The sequence below is a fragment of the Pochonia chlamydosporia genome (genome assembly GCF_001653235.2).
Source record: "Pochonia chlamydosporia 170 chromosome Unknown PCv3seq00009, whole genome shotgun sequence".
NCBI lineage: Eukaryota > Fungi > Ascomycota > Sordariomycetes > Hypocreales > Clavicipitaceae > Pochonia > Pochonia chlamydosporia.
This window is the reverse complement of record NW_019154044.1, coordinates 657,932-677,218: the sequence shown is the minus strand read 5'-3', so window position 1 is coordinate 677,218 and position 19,287 is coordinate 657,932. Positions and strand designations below refer to the sequence as shown.

Below are 19,287 nucleotides of genomic sequence, written 5' to 3'. Positions count from 1 at the left end.
GACGGCAATCCACATACTATCCGTAACGTCGTCAGCGTAAAAGCGATACATTCATCGAAATGACAGTCAATCAAGCTTCGCCAACAGCAGCTCCTCATGTGCCGCCCGCTGGTGTGTGGTGTCCGGCGGTCACCTGCTTCACCGAGGATGACAACCTCGACCTTGACTCTCAGTCCAAGTATTTTGCACATTTATCAAAGTCCGGTCTAGCAGGTCTAGTCGTCATGGGTACAAACTCAGAAGCCATGCTGCTCACTCGAGAAGAACGCTCGCAGCTCATCGCTACAGCTCGTCAGGCAGTTGGGCCGAGTTTCCCTCTGATGGTAGGCGTCGGCGCACACTCAACCAAGCAGACGTTAGAACTTGCCGAAGATGCAGCGAAAGCTGGAGCCGATTATCTGCTGGTACTGCCACCAGCGTACTTTGGAAAGGCGACTACCATGGCGACTGTGAAACGGTTCTTTGCCAGGGTCGCAGCAGAGGCAAGCTTACCAGTCGTCATTTACAACTTCCCCGGAGTTTGCAACGGCGTGGACATAGATTCAGATACCATGACCGCGATCGTTCGTGAGAGCGCCAAGTCGAATGACGGTGTCTCCAGAGTTGTCGGCGTCAAGCTTACTTGCGGCTCCGTTGGCAAAATTACTCGCCTGGCAGCGCAACACCGACCCGAGGACTTTTCGATATTCGGCGGTCAATCTGATTTCCTTATTGGAGGGCTAGCTGCCGGCAGCGCGGGATGTATCGCCGCATTTGCAAATGTCTGTCCAAGACTAACAGCTGAGATATACAAGTTGTATACTTCGGGCGACCACCAAAAGGCTATGCAGTTACAGCAATTGGCAGCCTTGGCAGAAAGCCCGTGCAAGAGTGGAATTGCAACTACTAAATTTGCAGCAACTTTATTTTCTGCCAAGTTGGCGGGAATTGAGGACGCCGAGGCCAAGTTCCGTCCTAGACACCCATACGAGGAACCAAGCCAGCAAGTGAAAAGTTCTGCCAGGGAAGTGATGAAGGAAGCGGGAGATATGGAAGAAAAGTTACAAAAGTTGGGAGTTTGAAAGAGCCCTGGCATTAAGACTGACAAAGCATTTACCAATGGGCATAGTCTGGTCGATATAGGCGACCCAAAACACCATGAGTAGCACATAGATTTCTAAAGCAGTCATGCACCAGTTGGTGCTATTATTAAACTTTTCTAAGTCCCCAAACGGGTATAAAATTGAACAATTTTTCCCAGCCGACGCCACCGCGAACATATGTAACCAGACGCCTTGCGAAACCCTGCCGACCCTGAAACTGCAACTAGTTTTTAAAGCCCCTGTCCTAAGGCAAGTGATAATCATCGTCGCTTCTCGTTCCAATAGAGACTTCTTGATTAATCGTTGTCTGGACCTCAATGCCCTTGAGTTCAATCTCGGACGAGTTCTGCCGTTCCCTCGAGCTGTTATACCTCGACGGATCGATGACATCGTGTGCACCACTAACAGAGGTCTCAATGGCGCTCATCTTCTGAAATCCCCAGGACCGAATATTCTTGGACGGATCGTAGGAACCGAGATAGCCGCTGCTTTTGCCGCTGTTGATGTCCTTCTCTGTGGCCGTTTTTCTGAATAGGGGGCCAAGTTGGGGAAGACAGCCACATAGGACTGTGAAGTGGTTCTCCAACACGGTCCAGAGACCTTCCAAAATACTCGACGCTAGTTAATGTCAGTACAGCCATTGCACTAGATGAGGTATTAAACTGGTAGGCTTACTCGACAAATTGGCCGTGTTGAACTGGGAGAACTGCACGGCTCGCAGCAGACTGAATACACAGACACTGCGGCAGGTCAGTCATCGGTGCTTCATCATTGGCAAAGTAAACTTACACAACACCAATGCAGAGAATAAAAGTGATTCCAATCTTCTGCCTCAGTCGAATCTGTAAATGCCAAATCGTAGGAATAGGTATCGCCAGCATAATAACATCCATCACCACCGCCGTGCTCGCAATGATCTTACTCTCAATCATGTACAGCTCGTTGTCAACGCACCAACCGCCCTGGATGGTCCTGTCCCAATAATACGCAACGGGCTTGCAGAACCATATCGTGTAGAAGAAATTGGACGAGCCCCAGATGACGACGAGAACAGCAAGGATGTCAAGTGCAATGCGAGCTGGGCGTTGTATACCGACTACTCGACGAAGAAACAGGATGATGGCGAGTTTGGCGAATATCATGGATGCAGACCAGAATTTGATGACGAGCCAGGAGCCCTACATACATTGGTTAGTTTGACGACAAGACGAGACAAGAATGTTGGCGCACCAGTTTGAAGTTGACTTGTCTGTAATGTGGCAGATCTTTATCTGGAACTCCGATGCCGTTGAACGCTTCTGTACTTGAGGTCAGTAACAATGATTCAAGACATGCAACACAGTTTCTTGGTTCAAGGCGGGCCAAGCATAGTTTCTTGAGGGCGTAGCTGACATACTTAACAGTACAGAGGCAGTATTCCCAATCATGAGAAGCACGGCACATCCCATGAAGAAATCCTCCACCCTCACTCTTCGTGCAATAACCAGGGTCGCATAGACTCTCAGGGCATATGCAATCGTTGCCAGAATCGCAAAGGTTAAAGGAACCGCCGTGTTCACCCTCCTCCAATACGCCGCCTCCTCGGATTCTGGAAAATCTCGACCCATGGTGAGCTTGCTCCCTTTGTAGCCGTCGTTATTGTATCCGTCCAACACAAGTCCCGGCTGCCATGGAAAGCACCCTTGTGGTGTATACGGTCCAGACTGAAAACCTCGTCACTCATTCGGGGTAAATCATCCACAACTTGGTCAAAGTTGCAGTATCCGTTCGTTTTCAAGATGGAAATGACTGGCGTAAACGGCGAAACCTGCACCATTTACCACAACAACGTAAAGGAGAGGAGACAAGACTTCTCGACAGTCAAGGCATGGACAGAAGAGATGTCGTGTAGTTGGAGGTGACACCCACGGGTAATATTTCCTCGACCATCAACTAGCACGCGGTACATGCGTCCCTGCACATGCACCGAACACTGCAACTACAATCCCAACCCTTTCTTTCACGTCTAGTCCCTTTCATCACACCTTCACCATTTACGGAGGGACAGCAAACAAGGCTTCCAGTCCAACACAGCGTCCCTGAGACGGTGGCGCTCCGATCCTACCGCAACTGTGCACCTATATTCAGTCGAAATAAGCAGCCAGGGGACCGGGCCTCTTGCCTGAAGCGTCAACTGGATTAAACGACCTTGGACTTTTCCCGTCTGGTCCGGGTGCCATAATACGGCTTGTGGGGTAGCGATGTATTGCAGGCATAACGGACAAGTGACTTGCAGGAACAATACAACTCTCGTGGTCGACTGGAGTCACCGGAGAACAGCCACACTCTATCGTACCAGGCTTTTGGGGCGAAATAGTCTCCGAAACCCACGGTAGGATTTGATAACCCCAGGCGCGGCTGGCCGCTGAAGAGCGATCGGCAATGGAATTAGTTGCAACTGGCCTAGCCCTTTTCTGCAACCTGGATACGCGAATTCATCAGAAGTTCCCTGTGCCTACTCCTTTGAGTCTAGGATGGGTTGCGCTGAACGCAACGCACTGGACACCCTGACCTGGGTAGTGGTCTGGGATGCATGGCAAGCATGGCACAGGACCGGATGGTGTGCCCCGGCACTTCTCTTTGGTCAGAGCCCCAGAGTTGAGGTGCATCCATGACCTTTCTGTCCGTTGTGGTCAGGAACCCCTGGTGCTGGAATGGATACTCGGTGCGTTGACAGAAAGCTTGGACCGCGAGAGAAGAGAAAAAGAAGAAGCATGAGATGAGACAGACGGGAACTTCAGACAGCGTAAGAACAAGGTAGCATTAGTTCTCAACTGCAGAGACGCATCGGACATGGCCACTGTTGCAAAATACCTGACAAAGTTCCCTATAGCATAAGGAAGTTGATACTAACATCCATACAAGACTCAAACTTCTGTTACGCAACCAAGCAACCTCCTTTCAATTACAAATGTGTATGTGCTCGGCAGATCCTACGTCCTGCTTGTTGTCGATCACGCCGCGTGGCGATACCGCATGCTGTTGGGTCAGGAGACGAAATCTGCCAAGTTGGTTGCATTCAAGGTTCATCCATCTCCGAGTGGTCAGACTCAAACCCATCCCCTCATTTGGTATCTTGGTAGCGAAGGGTCAAGTTGTGTTGTTGGTTCCCAAACCCAGACATGTCAGCATTGTTACATGCCAGCATTCCGTTACTTCTTACAGACGCCGTCCATTGCCACGGATGGGCGCTTCACACCGGCCAGTTTGACTGCTCCGAACCCAGCATCCATGCTTGGCTGGCCGTGCTAACTGCTGACAATTGAGCCCTGGCTTGTGGCTTGCAGAGTCGGGGTATCGCTTACGCCGAGAGTTCCATTGCTCACCACATTCTCGAATTGCAGATTCAAAGTTGGGCTCAACTGAGAGTCAATGTACAGACTTATTTGGTTTAGCGCCATTGCCGCTCTTGCTCAGGTCAACATGGTCAACATTGGACATGAAGTTCAAAGTTCGGCTCAGTCACCTTGACTGACTTGAGGGTTTGTGACTGGCTAGAATTATGCACATTCATGCAATTTGAAGAAGAAACGGGCAGAAAACGGTGCGTAACCTTGTCCTATCTGTGATGTTTGTTTCTTCTCTTTTTCTGCGCTTTCTTGGACGTCTATTTCTCATTCAAACGTCACCTTACATATGTCACAGTTGGAATGGCTTCTCCCCTCAACACATGGAGTATGGGCAAAGCCAGCGGGAGTACAGTTGTGTCATCTATACTTTGGACGTGAAAACATCCAAATTTCCAGGGAATACCGTGTTGAGGTACCAGAGTCCGACTACATCCCCGGACCAGTCGAAAGTGACGCGGATTCCAATAGTGACTTGGCATGGTTTAGATCCACAGGACGAGTATATATATTTAAATGTCGCCCGTAATTCACCAGTGCATTAATTCGGCTTGAACTGTATCATGACATGCTCAGTTTGGCACCTTCAAGGGAAGGAGATCTTGCAGAAGCCCACTAGCATTAAGTCTGATACATTCGATCGTGGAGGACAACATGACGATATCTCGATCAATGCTTCATGTAGACAACACAGCAATATACACCAGGGCTAAGCAGACCTGATTGTGCCACAGCCAAAGACAAGCACGGTTCAGGATGTCCACTCCTCAGCTTCAATGTTCGCAACATTCACTCCCGTTTTTAGGGCTAGAAACTAATGACAAAGCTGTCAGCTTATGATATCATTGTTTGCAGCTTCTCGACTGACACTCCGGGCGACCGTGTGCACTTCCCGTGTCAATTTCCGTCAACGTTTAACTACCCGGGCATATTGGGTCCTTCATTCATTCCTCCGCTGTCGGTTTTGAGCCGGACGTGTTCAGCCTTGGCCACTCGAACCATGAAGATCCCCACGCTTCTGCTCAAAGATGGCAACGCCATCCCAATGGCAAGCACAACTTGTCCCTCAGTCCAAGCTACAAGACGCTAACTCATCATCAGCTCGGGTTCGGCACTGGGGCCGCTTGGTACAAGGACCACCCAGACGATCCTCTGAATCCCAAGCTCGTTGAACTACTGAAAGCAGCCCTAGCACAAGGCTCCTACATATCGATACAGCCGACTCATACGGAACTGAGCGAGAAGTTGGCCTAGCAATACAACAAAGCAGCATTCCACGAGAGAAACTCTTCATCACCACCAAGGTTGAGGATGGGTGGGAGGATGTTCCGGCTGCTCCGGACGCCAGCCTTGAGAAACTGCAGTTGGAATACGTGGATTTGTAGGGCTTTTGTCAACTACCTGGTACAGAACTCACCTTGCTCACGAACTAGCAGTTACCTTTTACACAACCCATACGTGATTGGCTCTAATGAAGGCATACAAGCAGCATGGAAGGGTCTTGAGACTGTCAAAGCCCAAGGAAAAGCCAAGTCTATCGGCATTTCCAACTTTCAGAGACATCACACCGAAGCCCTTCTCGAGATATGCGCTATTAAACCTGTAATAAACCAGTTAGAATTCCATCCCTATCTGCAGCGCGCCAACGATTTCGTGCCTTGGATGCGCGAACAAGGCATCGAGGTCTCATCCTTCAAGACTTTGGCGCCAATCACTTTGGCTTAAGGAGAGCCGTTGGACGAGGTTCTCCCTTCACTCGCGAGAAAGTATGGGGTGACAGAATCGGCAGTATTACTGAGCTGGTGCATGGGGCAAAACATTGTTCCCATCACTACAACATCTAACCTGTCTCGGCTTGAGGAGTATGGCACACCTACTGAAGTTGTGCTGTAAGCAGCTGAGGTCGAGGAAATTTGTCAGGCCGGGCTGACGCATCACCTCAGATTGTGGGGAAAGAAGTTTTTTGAACCCGACAGTAGATCTTAAAATATACCGGGAAAGGGCTGAGAAGAGATGGAGGCATGAGTTTGCCTACCATCTGCATTGGTTGTTCCTACATGCAGTTTCGATAACTGGTCGCCTTTTGTCTTTTACGTATTGGCCAGATTCACAAAGCCACCATCATGAATCTCTACATCACATGAAACAGGCGTTCCATGAATTGACGGCTTGCCAGCTACAATTCCGGAATTGGAATTTGTAAGAGTTATATTCAGAGCAGATGGTGCTCCCAGTTGCACCAAAAACAACGTCAAACACATCTGCAAGACTTTAGGTTTTACAATATTCCCAAGACAAGGCTATGACCATTGAAACTGTATCACAATTGACTCGTCTGAGGTGGTTTCGTGCTACATCCATTCGCACGATGTCTTTGTTACGAATTTCTTTGTTGGTCCAAGGGTGAAGTGTCTGCCCGTGGTTCGCATGTGCTTCTTTGGGGGCATATTGTTACTAATATAAGAGAGGCAATAAATGCTGGATCACGCACATTCTGGAACAGTTGACCGTCAATATATTGAAATCCATTGGGTACTTTAACCGGAGAGACCTCACCGACGCCGCAATCGCACCCAATTTTGCTTGAGCAACTTCTAAGCACAAGTCGCCAAAGACCTTAAGAGTCTATAGCTACCTCTTAAGCAGCAGCACAGGGATAAAGAGGCTAGAAGCTTGTCTTAGTCATGGAATCAAATGCTGGGTTCGTGCGGTTGCCTTCCAAAGAGCATGGCGATGACCGCCACCCGCAGGACCGTGTCAACCTTTGGCGTACAGCTTTTCAGGATCTGACTCAAGATGCGGCTATGCTGATGAATTGCATTTGTGTTTTGAGCTCTAAACCTATTCCCCAATACCTCTTCAAACCAATCAATGCGACCATACCCTTAGGGTTCGACCTTTTTGAGGATGCTGGCAGGTACTCATTCTACGCTAGCAAGACCCTATAGATTTTGTTGAGATGTCATTTTCCCCCACAGGATGGAACAAGGCATCTCTTCCCTCGATGGAGCCGTTGTTCCATGCTTCATCACCATTTTCAAGCTATCAGGGACAAGGTGGTTGACTGGAGACATACGCGGCAAATGGACGATAATTACCTAGAGCTCTACGATGGCCTCAATCATGATTACCTCTGGTGCGGTTTACCCAAAAGTGAAAGCTGGTTGTGCTTGCGTCTAACTCACCGCTAGGCATTTGATCGAGATACAGCAATATGTGGAGGCTGAGCGTACCGTCTTGGATCGTTTAGATACCGTGGAGGATGGTTCAGCCTTCGCTGCTAGAGTTCACCGAAACATGGTTGGGCTTTATGAGAGAACTGGCCGCAGCATTCGTGCCAAGGCTTCTGCATCCTTGGAGTTCGAGATTGTTACAAGACAATCTCAGAGTGTAGACAACAATCTTGCTAATTCCTGGCACAATGTAGGCTACACGATGGTGTCTGCTTTTGAAGCTGCAGATGCGGTGCCCTATCTTGACAAGGCGATTTCGATGGCGGAGGATGTAGATGAGTCAAGGTGCTGGCAACAATTCAACATTGACCGCTTCTTGCGCAACAGAGCACGAGCTCACCAGCAACTGCTGCGCTTTGAGGAAGCTGTTCGTGACTTTGAGAAAGCAGAGTACTACCAGCAGAAAATCCATGGGTCAGACAGTCATTATGATGGAGAGTGAGATTGTCCTTTATCCCTTTGTCTTGAATGCACAATTACTGATACAATTAACCCTTCAACTCATACAGAACTCATTACGAGCGTGCCAAGATTGAAGCTTGGCGTGGCAACCTTGCAGAAGCATACTCACTCGCCACGAAAGCTCATGATTTGGTGTCCGCAGACAAGCCCACACAAGCGAGTGTAATGGCAGCACAATACCGCCTGGGATGGATTGCCATGCTCCAGGAGAAGAATGACCTTGCGCTGCAACACCTTGAGAAGTCGCTTGCTATTTCAAAGGGCAATGAGAAGGACAGAGCAAAGTCGGGCAAGTCGGGCGAGTCAGCCAGAACCCAATGGCGTATGTCACAGGTCTTGGAGCGGATGGGCAAAGAAGAAGAGGCCAGGAGTCTTCGGGAGACGGCAGTAAAGGTTAAAGATAGTCTGCTTGCGACCGCTGACTACGCTCAAGTTGAAGATGAGGAGAGTTCTTGGGATGCGCTGGTCGGGTTGCTATTTCGTTGAATCGCTGTAACTAAAATGGAATTAAGGTGGTTTAGATCAATGGACTGAGAGGTCAATATATGTAATTTATACACACGGAGAATGCAAACTGCGGATTTTGAGAAGACTACCACAATTTAGGGTCAATCCGAAATCATCAAGTCCCTAAAGTCCAAATGACTGTACAGTATCTCGGAGCTGAACTATTGTGTAAGCCAAGCTACCATCGTAAACCTAAACAAACGATTGGTCGTCCATTTTTCTCATCCGTTTCGTACAATACGGAGAGATGTGACAACAAGAGTCTGGTTCGTTTGTGCATAAAATTATGTAAAGTGCACTGAGCAATCAAGTTCACGCTGGCATGGGGCATAAATGGCACCTTGTTGAGCCCAAAATGGATTTAGGCCCTGGCCATGGCTAGCAGGATAAAAGCGGCACTGCTTCGGCTCACGCACAAACTTGGTTCAATTCATCTTCTGGGTTACACTCCAGCACCAATCCGTAGGGCACAGATTGATGAGGAATGCAACGACAATCATACCCAGCGATTTCCAGAATATTGCCGCTTATGATATATGTTCAAATACACTCCCGATCGGGTTGCGAGAACAGACGCCCAAGATCCAACTCCACGTATGACAAACAAAGAGCTTGGCATCTGTCCTGTTTCAGTCCCTCCCACCTCCGCTTCGTTGTCACAGATGCCGTCAAACTCCTGAATCTTGATCCCAGCGGAGATAGCGGCCAGCCAAGGACGAAAAAAGCCGCCCCTGGACCTGAGCGTGGCTGAAAAATGGCCCATAACGGGACTCTCCCGATTCTAGCAAGTCTCCAGTTCCCACCAACATCCACTTCAGTCCCTTGATCTCCACTGGCCATATTAGTTTGGCGGATCAATGTTTCTATACAGATGCAACCCGGTTGATCTTTTGGTTGTTGGTTGAGCCAACACCGGTTCCATGGCTGCCCCGATCAGCTATGCAACCTGCGCATACAGATGACATGGGGATTCTGACCTCTCGAGATCCAGTCCGGCTTACCCATCGAGGGCGATTGGTCAAGAGGAGCGTTTGTCTTGCTCTTGCATCCTTGGGCCGACATGGCAGCTAGTTTAAACCGGAGACATGGCCGAAGCAGACCTCGAAAACGCGCTGAGCAAACCTGACGCCAGTGGAATACTAATACCATGGTGGGAAGCTGTCAGCTTCAGCCGAGCTGCGTCGTTGTTACTCGACCATATCTTGCGTTGGCCGTGTCGTTTCCGTAGCCGTCTGAGTTGTAGCATCTCGTCAGGCACATCTACAACATGACACGCCAAGCTACACTCTACAGTCTCCTGGCAAGCTCAGCAATTGCTGCCGGGGCATGGACTCCAAACCATATCAAAGACCTGAACCAGACTCTTGGTGGTAGAGTGCAAGTCCTTGAGCCCTTAGCACGGCCCTGTTTCTCCATATACGAAGGCAAGAATGCCCGCCGAGATGACGCAAAATGCAGCCAAATTCAGAACAACTATTTGTCTTCCCTCTTCCGCAACCAATTTCCCGGTGCCTACATGTACGAAGAATCGTCCATGTGTGCCTCCAACAAGAGCTCCACGGACAAATGTCTCCTAAACCCAGCCAGTCCCAAAGACGAAGGCGCATATACCGGCATCAGCTGCAACCAGGGAAACGTTCCCGCGTACTTCATCGAGGTCCGTGATGACAACGACGTGACCCAAGCATTCAAATACGCCAAGAAATGCGGTGGTAAACTGGCCATCAAGAACAGCGGGCACAGTTTCCAAGAAGACTCTAGCCAAAAAGGCGCCCTCATGCTATGGACGCGTAACCTACGATCGTTAAAGCGCAACCAACACTTTGTTCCCGAAGGATGTTCCGCCCATGATACATACAACACCATTACCACTGGTGCAGGAGTCAACTGCGGCGAGGCATACGAATACGCCGACAAGAACAATGCCACTATTTTGTGCGCATACTCACCAACCGTCGGTCTCTCAGGCGGCTGGGTCCAAAACGGCGGCCACTCGGTCATGAGCACCGCCCTCGGCCTGGGAGCTGACCGCGTTGTACAATTCACCGTGGTTACGCCTGACGGAACTGTTCGTGTAGCAAACAAGTGCAAGAATACCGATCTGTTTTGGGCGCTTCGCGGCGGAGGAGGCGGCACTTTTGGTGTGGTTATTGACTCTACACATCGTGTTGAGCCGAGGATCCCAATTGGTGTGGCATCAATCGGCATTGACGCGAGCAACAAGGACGCCGTCTACGGCTTCATGGAGACATTGGTCGACACGGCAATCGACTTGGCCAAGGACGGCTGGGGCGGCCACATCTACGGCAACAAGATCGTATACGTGACGCCCACAATCAACGACCTAGCCAAGGCGAAAAAGTCCATGGACAAGATCACCCAATACACCCTCAAGAATGGCGGCACAGCAAACGTCACCATCGCACCCAGCTTCTACAACTTCTTCGAGGAGTACGTCCTCAGCGGTGCATTCAGCGTCGGAACCATGAGCATCCTCAACACGCGTCTCATGCCGTCCACTGTATTTTCCACGCCCCAGCTATCCAACAACTTCAAGAAACACCTGCGCGAGTTCGTCAACGCCGGTGGCCTGCCGTACGTCCCCGTCGTAGGACCCTACATGTACAAGGACGCCACGAAAGGCACGTCCATGCAGCCGGCGTGGAAGACTGCTCTCTGGGAGTACGGCAATCCCGCGTCATGGACGTGGAACAGTACGCTCGACCAGAGAATCCAGGTCGTCAAGGATATGCAGAAGGCGACTGCGGAGCTGGTGTCGCTGACTCCTGGTGGTGGGACGTACCGCAACGAGGGTAACCCGTTTAATCCTGATTGGAGGCGCGAGTACTACGGTGCTCCGTATGATAGGTTGCTGCAGATTAAGAGGAAGTATGATCCGGGGAATCTGCTGCGGTGTTGGAAGTGTATCGGTTGGACTGATGATGATGCGAGGGAGTCTTGCTATAGTGCGTTTGAGGGGCTTTAAGCGTGGTGTGCATATGCTGGTGCATGATACATATTTGTCTATACATGGAAATACATGAAATTTTGCACATATCGTCTAAGCCATGTTGTTATAACTTCTGTTTATTTGGGTCTTTGGTTTTTGGTTGCAGTTTGGATGTTGCTTGTCTAGCAGTGCACCAGAACCAGCACCTTCAAAAAACACGACCCGAACACTAGGCTTAAATACTTAAATCCAGCAGAATCAACAACTAATAATAAATATTTAATATTTTCGCTTTAAAAATATGCCGCCTTGCAGAGGAGTGGGCTCATTTGCCAGAAAGTTTGTACACCGGATCAGCTCTAGGTTAGCTGCGCGCCGCACTAGCGTTATGTTCGAACCTCCCAGCCCAAATTCACGATCATCCTCACTACACCACATCGTTTTCATCTTTAACGGAAATGCAAGACATACAACTATCCCAGCTCGCTGTCAGAAGCATCCAAGCCCCTCAATAATTGCCATTAATCATCTGTAAAGAGCATAGCCACATATCGCAACCACGGTAGCCCGCCGTATGCAACGTCTACCCTGCCTTGCGTTCACAGCCTCACATTCACGCCTCCAAACAGTCCCCTTTTCGACCAGACTTTACACAAAATCAACACCTACAAAAGCCTCTATCCCAATGGTCCGCCGAAGCATCCGCTTAAGCACCAAAGTGGTCGCCACATCACCGCCAACCACAGCATCAACACCACCAATCCCAGCCAAACCCAAACCCAAGTCCAAACCAACAGCAAAAGTCGACAAAAAGGACCCCCCAACAATCTACTTCCCCTCCCCCGCCGCCTTCAACACCTGGCTCCTAGCAAACACCTCCCAAAACCAAGGAATATGGCTCAAGATCGCGAAAAAAGCATCCTCCATCCCCACCATCACCTACGACCAAGCCATCGACACGGCCCTCTGCCACGGCTGGATCGACGGGCAGCGCAAGGCCCTCGACACAAACTACTTCATCCAGCGGTTCACGCCCCGCCGCAAGAACAGCCTCTGGTCCAAGCGGAACGTCGACAAGGTGGCCGTGCTGATCGACGAGGGGAGGATGCAGGCCACGGGGCTGGCGGAGGTGCATGCCGCGAAGGCAGATGGGCGGTGGGACAGGGCGTACGCGGGCCCAGCGACGATGGAGGTGCCCGGGGATTTTGCGGAGGCGCTGGCGGCGAACAAGAAGGCGAGGGATGTGTTTGATGGGTTGGGGAGGAGTGCGAGGTTTCCGTTCTTGTGGAGGGTGACGACGGCGAAGACGGAGGAGACGAGGAGGAGGAAGATAGAGCAGTTTGTGGATATGTTGAGTAGGGGGGAGACTTTGTGATTTGTTTCTTTGTTATTGGGTATTATATTAGCTACTTAAGTAGTGGTATTGTAGGTATTGTAGCGTGATCTGGTTCAAGTTGAAGCACTTTTGATATTGTACAATGGCAGGGCCCATCACCATCCAGCATCGTCTTCATCTTCGTCTTCGTCGTCATCGTCCTCGTCAGCCATAATATCAAGCAAGCCCCCCTCTTCTTCATCTTCATCATCCTCATCTTCGTCTTCCTCATCATCATCTTCCTCACTCCCAGACACGGGATTCTCCTCTCTCGCCCTCCTTAATCTCTCGGCGAGTGATATCCGTTTCGGCGGTTCATCTTCATCTGAAGCACTCTCAGATTCGTCATCGCTGTTTTCGTCGTCTTCAGATTCTGTGTCTGCCCGCCTTGACTTCCTTTTACTTCGTACTTGAACGATTTCCACATCCTCCTCCTCTTCATCTGACTCGGACACGGCCCTCGATCTTCGACTTCGTTTCTGTGGTTCTTCATTGTCCTCATCAGAGATGACTACAACTGCTGATGCAGCCGTGCCATCTTCCGGCTCATCGTCATCCGAGTCGACAACAGCCCGCGAACGCACTCTCTTTGTTTGCGGCTCATCTTCCTCCGAATCACTAACAACCTTCCTCTTCCGTGACCTCTGCACCGGCGCAACTTCTTCAACCTCGTCACCATCTGAAATCTCCGGACTCGAAAAACGGCCAGCATCGCTGGTGGGAATAATTTCATCTTCTGACTCCTCTCGCTCCTCGATATCTGCATCGTCAATACCCTCACTCTCGTATTCGTCCAAGTCCGTTCCCTGTTGCGATTCATCCCCGTCACTGTCGTCTTCGTCGCTGTCCTCGTCGCTTTCATCCTGCACTGGGGTATCCTTCATGGCTCTCAGCTCTTCCATCCTCTTCATTCCAGTCTCAAATTCAAACTCCACCATCGGAAGTACGTGAACGCCAGTGTTTTTTGCCCCCTCCGCAATATCCGCTGCGTCAATCTCTCGAAGGTTAGGTATGGAGTACTTTGCAAAGTCTGGATGTCGATCAACATCTGGCCAGCAGTACAGTACATCTACGTCTTCACCCAGTCCAATCTCTTTCTGATATGTTTGAACCACATATCTGTGGACATAGTCGGTTCCGCACCACCGAATCTTTCGGCGCTGGAATTCTTCATAAGTCGCGCTGAGATAGAGTCTCTGTAAATTTGGCAGTGCCCTTTTCACCATGGCTATAAGCAAGTGCTGCGGCACAATCTCACCATCCGCCAGAGCCACAGCAGCATGGAGCACCTCCCTCTCAAATCCAGGCTGATAAAAGTTTGCAGAAACATCGAAAGCATGCAAGTAGACCACATCCCGCTTCTTGTTGAAACGTATCACGGAATCTCCTATCTCAGCCTCCATATGCAGCTCATCAGGAAATACCTTTACGGCAATACTCCTCGACTCCTGGTGCGTCGCAAGCATGGCCCTCAGCTCCTCCGTTTGATCAGCCAGAGACCAATATTCCTGCGGCGAATAATCGTCAAGCCGGTGCGTGAGGGCGGAGCTAGGAGCGACCCTAAAGTTCAAAACGCGTGCCTTTGCCACCAAGTCCGGACAGAATACCTCCCATATTCGCCGCCTCAACTCAGGGGGTAGTTGTGTGAATTGCGGAAATGCTATGTCAGGCGCGTAGTCAAGGGTATCAGATTCATCTGAATCTGCACCCGACTCTTCGGCTTCGAGATCGATGAGCGGAGCGCCATATCCGGAGCCAGAATCAGACGATGCGTCAGAGCCACTGCTAGACTCTTCATCTGATGTGTGTTTGTCAGAAGACATTTCCAGCCCTCAGCAAGATGATGGTGAGCGTGTCAAATGTGTTGGAGATTCAAGGTGATGTTGCTTCTTTTGGGTGGAAGGCAGGCTGCTGGGGCGAATCACGTCAATTGTGGAGATGACTCAGCACGCTTTTGTTGGTTCAGCGCTCACAACTCGCGCTCACTCATAAGTATCGAGCGCCAAATCACATCTGCGTCAACCTCGTATAACAGTCACGCAAATTATCGAGGGAAACCCAAAATGACAAGTGAGCCTCCTATTTTAACAGGCGGCTGCCTATGTGGCGCAATCCGCTACAAAATTTTATTCAGCGCCGCGCAATGGCCACCAGTAGTAAGTCACCTCTCAAAGCTTGTTCAACACCATGCACCAACTAACCTTACCAGTCGTCCACTTGCCAATGTTTGTGCACAAGCCCTTAGCACCGCACACTCTGACCAAAGGGACATAAATTAATCTGAAACCTCAGGTACCATGTGTCGTAAATGGACAGCTTCTCTAACAGCCTCATTTCTCATCCTGGCTCCCTCACAACTCACGCCGCCGCCGTCATCGCGCCCGGAGTACAAAGAGTTCATGTCGTCGCCTGGCCGCTATCGAGGATTCTGCAGCGCGTGCGGAAGTTCACTTCTTTGGAGATCTGACGACTATACCGGCACTATAGACTTATTTCTGGGCACAATAGATGAGAAGTGGTTGGTGGAGGATTCCGAGACAGCATGCATCTTGGCCACGCCCTCGGGAACCCAGTTCTGGATGAAGAATGCCGTTCATGGCGTGACAGACCTCGTAAAAGGTGGACTTGAGTATCAAGAAGAAGGACCCGACGGTCTTGGTTCAACGATATAACAGGTCACATCCACGTATCATTTCTTGAACTGCATTGTTATGATAACGTTATTCTGTCACTTCCATGGAAGGCAAAGGATGACAGTTCATGACGCCCCCGATATAACTTATTCTACGTGCTTAAACACAACCAGAGTAACCTGTCTGGTAATTCCATAACGCCTGACCAGTACCAAGTAAAGGAATAAGAGAAATACAGACGCATGATTTAGGCCGCCCAATCATCCAAAAAGAAAATGAGACCAAAAAGCGACAACGAACCGTATGCCAAACGCCGTGATTTGAGCAAAGACAAAGACGCCGTCCCGTTGAATCGCAACAGGCTAATCAAACCCACTCATCCAGACAAACATTCCCGTGGCACCTCCAAGAAGCAAGAAGGTTATGATACCAGCACCTGCTCTGTCAGCGGTGGTAATGGGTTTCGGGGGCCGTTCGCCATTGTCTTTGCCGCCGGCGTTGGGATTGCCCCTGGATGTGCCACCAGTCGCGTTAGTTACTGGAGGCGCAGCATTGCCGATGAGCAGACTTGAAACCGCTGCTAGTACATTCATTTGCTCGCCGGCTCCTGTCGTCTTGTCTGCCCCGGGATCAACAAATTGCCCAAGACTCCAGTAGAAACCGCACTGGCGTTGGGTTGCGCCGCCTGTGCATTGCTTAACAGCCGCCTCGGTCGATTTGCGCAGGACGGGTAAAATCTTGTCCTTGGTGTATGGTGCGACCTGCGTTGTAACTGCCAGCCATCGGTGAATATATCCCTTGAAGGACAACATGTCTGGAGTACAGGTTGACTTTCCGCCTTTCTGTTCGCAAGGCACTTCCCAGGCGATGTCGTTGGGGAAGAAGGTTTTCAGCATGGAGCCCAACAATCCGTCGAGGGCAGTCTTCCACTTCGCAGCTCCGTCAGTCTGGCGTTTGGTCAGTATCAGCTCCCAAATTTGTAGTTAGTATCCCATTTCGGCAGAATTGCTTACATAGTTGTACATGAAGGCTGCGCCTTGAACCAAAACTCCGGCATTATACGAAAAGGTAGCCTTGTTGACATCCGTACAGTTTTTGTCCACGTGAGCACCGTCGTACGCGTTCCAGGTCTTTGAATCTATGTATCCGACCCCAATCATCCAATCCCATGCTTTTTCTGCGCGTTTGGCGTAAGTGTCGTTCTTAGTGTATCGGGCAAGACGAGCTCCCATGTTGAAGAAAATTCCATTAGCGATCGCTGCTACAGGTCAGTCTCACCACGTAGTGCTAACGGCCCAAACAATACAAATACGCACTATTTTTGTATCCATATCCTTGGTTAGAAAAGGGGATTTGCCATCTCAAGCCTCCGTTGCACGTCTGGTCGTATCGACTAGGGTCCGCCTGGGTATTCCAAACAGCCTGCGCAAGCGCCAGCCACTGCGGTTTATCCTCTGGGGGATCGGGAAACTTGTTTTCGGCAGCCAACATGGCTGACATGCCCCAAAATCCTTGATCATCGTTTCCGAGTGACATTGTGTGGTTGCTGGGCATGTAGTTCTTGTTCTCGCCGACCTGATGCAACATTCCTTGCATGACGACGCTGTTGTAGCTCGAGTCGCCTGTCAACTTCCAATAGTCCATGTAAGTACCCATCATAGCACCGCCTTCCCACCAGTAATATGGACCTTTTCCATCTGCTGGGGGACCTGGTAGGATCCCGGGGATTTCTCCGGACTGGTTTCCTTTATAGTACAGCATTAAGTCGTAGGCCAATGTTCGCGCAGATGTTTTGATAGCATCTATACTAGGTCAGAATTCCATACAAGCGGGCTGTCACGGCGCAAGACAGAGCAGGCACCATTCCCATCATCCAAGAATGCGAGGACGTCACATACCGTCACTATCGATTTTGTAATACTGCGCTTCAGTTAGGCCAGTCAACAGCGTGCCCGCAACGGCGAGCCACGCCGGCGAAAGCAATGACGAGAACATGGCGATGGAATATAAAATAATGAAGAGACGTCGAGCGAGTGAAAACAAAAAATCAGGCGTTGATCGTATGCATCTGTGGCCGTAGCCAAATGGGTTGCTGGCCCAGGAACACCAAGTGTAGGTATGCGTCAATAGAAGCCTGACGTCAACAGGCGAATTCGTAAATCGACAAGGCGTGGTTGAAATAGGCTGAAATAACTTTGAAAGGCGATAGATTTAACGAGCGAGGGCGACAAGTTGAAACGAACGAGGATGGGTGAACGGTCGTGTGCGGGCGATCAGCCAGGAAGATGCCAGGCCGGACTGGATAGATGCTGGAGGTAAAAGGAAGGCGCAGGACAAAGAGAGATTTCGAAGGAAGGTGTGCAAAGCGGAGAGAGTCGAGGTTAATAATAAACAAGACGGACAATAGGGCAAGAAATGCTATTGATTGTCCTAATTGGGGCCCGGAACGCCAGAGACGTAGACAGGGACTACAAGAAAGCCAAGGAATATGGGGAACAAACCCATGGAACGGAAGGACAGGCTGCTGCAATATTGTTATGGACTGCCAGAGCATCTTGTTTACGAAAATGACCAAGAATGGCGCTGCCCCTTTCCAAGAGGCTACTTGGTCTTGTCCCAGCTACCGTCACATTTAGGTGGTCACCGGCGCTTGGATGGAGAAAATTTCACTCCACCATTGGAAAGCGAAGCTCTTGGCGGACAAGACGCCATGGTGGCGGTTTGTTCAATGGGACGGCTGGATCGAGCTTCAATACTGGTCATGATCCATTTTTGCCAAGACCAGCATGGGGCTGTGCTTCAGAAAAGGGACAAGGAGTCTGGGAAAAGGGACGAGAAGCATGACAAGAACTGGGCAAACGCAGAACGTGGAGCATGATGGGCGGTCTTGGCACTCTTAACTTTCGTCCATCCACAAAGCATGTTCATCTTGCTAGCCAACAGGCGGAGGGATTGCAACCCAGGGGCACTGGCAAACCTGGGAACAGCTTGTACTGTACGCAAGAGCCTCTGCCGGCTCTGTTCTGGTCGCCGATCTGCATCTCGGTTATCGTACGTCGGGGAAGGTGTTGAGAACCAACAGTGACATTGATCATTATTTCATGGTGTCCATGGCGTCCTGTCGTCGAGTTTGCGCGACAATTGTGGCTTCGGCAACAGTATAATGTGACCAGGCCATGTGTCCCAAAAGTAGGCAAAATATTAAGGTAAACCATTAAGGTTGATTTGGGCTGGTTTGATGGATGTCGGATGGGACCGCGGGCTGAATCAGGGTCGAACTTTGGAAATGATCAGCTGAGGCAGCCAGTCAAATCGAGCTGGTCGAAGTTGGCGCCAATTTTGCAACATTCCCCTTCGCGTGGAACACCAGTTGACTCTGTGCTCCATACACACCACACAAGCGGCCGACCTTATTCGCACATGCACTACGCACGGCGCCAGGGGTTATTTGGTACCAGTCTTGCTGTGCTAGCCTTTCAGGTCTAGTCTTCGTGTCACCGTTGTTTTCTTCGCCAGAGCCATCGCCGCAGTTAGTTAGGAGAGTTGCATGGCGTCTTGGCGTCGACTGGCGGTCCGAGTGACGCGTAACGATAAACAGTTCAACCAGTGTGCTGGAGACGGGACGGTCATGGATGGACCGGCTAGTAATTGTCAACTAG

The 19,287-nt window shown here is 50.3% G+C and overlaps 9 protein-coding genes across 9 annotated transcripts; 6 read left to right on the top strand and 3 right to left on the bottom strand.

The window, feature by feature from the left end:
* Nucleotides 1-59: 59 nt before the first annotated feature.
* On the top strand, nucleotides 60-1,061 carry VFPPC_10737 (dihydrodipicolinate synthetase family protein; the record flags this gene model as incomplete). Its single annotated transcript, XM_018289050.1, has 1 exon — nucleotides 60-1,061. One exon carries the CDS (start codon nucleotides 60-62, stop codon nucleotides 1,059-1,061), a length of 1,002 nt encoding a protein of 333 aa, XP_018138229.1.
* Nucleotides 1,062-1,326: 265 nt separating this feature from the next.
* On the bottom strand, nucleotides 1,327-2,689 carry VFPPC_10736 (hypothetical protein; the record flags this gene model as incomplete). Its single annotated transcript, XM_018289049.1, has 5 exons — nucleotides 1,327-1,700; nucleotides 1,758-1,822; nucleotides 1,872-2,260; nucleotides 2,313-2,380; nucleotides 2,479-2,689. The coding sequence occupies 5 exons, from the start codon at nucleotides 2,687-2,689 to the stop codon at nucleotides 1,327-1,329; spliced, it is 1,107 nt and encodes a 368-aa protein (XP_018138228.1).
* Nucleotides 2,690-4,791: 2,102 nt separating this feature from the next.
* On the top strand, nucleotides 4,792-5,013 carry VFPPC_16793 (hypothetical protein; the record flags this gene model as incomplete). Its single annotated transcript, XM_018294546.1, has 1 exon — nucleotides 4,792-5,013. The coding sequence occupies one exon, from the start codon at nucleotides 4,792-4,794 to the stop codon at nucleotides 5,011-5,013; it is 222 nt and encodes a 73-aa protein (XP_018138227.1).
* Nucleotides 5,014-5,496: 483 nt separating this feature from the next.
* Nucleotides 5,497-6,193, top strand: VFPPC_14814 (aldo/keto reductase family domain-containing protein; the record flags this gene model as incomplete). Its single annotated transcript, XM_018292582.1, has 3 exons — nucleotides 5,497-5,635; nucleotides 5,687-5,849; nucleotides 5,905-6,193. 3 exons carry the CDS (start codon nucleotides 5,497-5,499, stop codon nucleotides 6,191-6,193), a joined length of 591 nt encoding a protein of 196 aa, XP_018138226.1.
* Nucleotides 6,194-7,152: 959 nt separating this feature from the next.
* On the top strand, nucleotides 7,153-8,649 carry VFPPC_10734 (tetratricopeptide repeat domain-containing protein; the record flags this gene model as incomplete). The annotated part of the gene is made up of 3 exons (XM_018289048.1): nucleotides 7,153-7,385; nucleotides 7,660-8,139; nucleotides 8,211-8,649. The coding sequence occupies 3 exons, from the start codon at nucleotides 7,153-7,155 to the stop codon at nucleotides 8,647-8,649; spliced, it is 1,152 nt and encodes a 383-aa protein (XP_018138225.1).
* A 1,288-nt stretch (nucleotides 8,650-9,937) lies between these two features.
* On the top strand, nucleotides 9,938-11,656 carry VFPPC_10733 (isoamyl alcohol; the record flags this gene model as incomplete). Its single annotated transcript, XM_018289047.1, has 1 exon — nucleotides 9,938-11,656. One exon carries the CDS (start codon nucleotides 9,938-9,940, stop codon nucleotides 11,654-11,656), a length of 1,719 nt encoding a protein of 572 aa, XP_018138224.1.
* Nucleotides 11,657-12,305: 649 nt separating this feature from the next.
* Nucleotides 12,306-12,995, top strand: VFPPC_14813 (hypothetical protein; the record flags this gene model as incomplete). The annotated part of the gene is made up of 1 exon (XM_018292581.1): nucleotides 12,306-12,995. The coding sequence occupies one exon, from the start codon at nucleotides 12,306-12,308 to the stop codon at nucleotides 12,993-12,995; it is 690 nt and encodes a 229-aa protein (XP_018138223.1).
* A 116-nt stretch (nucleotides 12,996-13,111) lies between these two features.
* On the bottom strand, nucleotides 13,112-14,818 carry VFPPC_10732 (zinc finger domain-containing protein; the record flags this gene model as incomplete). The annotated part of the gene is made up of 1 exon (XM_018289046.1): nucleotides 13,112-14,818. The coding sequence occupies one exon, from the start codon at nucleotides 14,816-14,818 to the stop codon at nucleotides 13,112-13,114; it is 1,707 nt and encodes a 568-aa protein (XP_018138222.1).
* A 1,172-nt stretch (nucleotides 14,819-15,990) lies between these two features.
* VFPPC_10731 (glycosylhydrolase family 76-2 protein) lies at nucleotides 15,991-17,623 on the bottom strand (the record flags this gene model as incomplete). The annotated part of the gene is made up of 4 exons (XM_018289045.1): nucleotides 15,991-16,575; nucleotides 16,642-16,886; nucleotides 16,945-17,430; nucleotides 17,527-17,623. 4 exons carry the CDS (start codon nucleotides 17,621-17,623, stop codon nucleotides 15,991-15,993), a joined length of 1,413 nt encoding a protein of 470 aa, XP_018138221.1.
* Nucleotides 17,624-19,287: the final 1,664 nt, after the last annotated feature.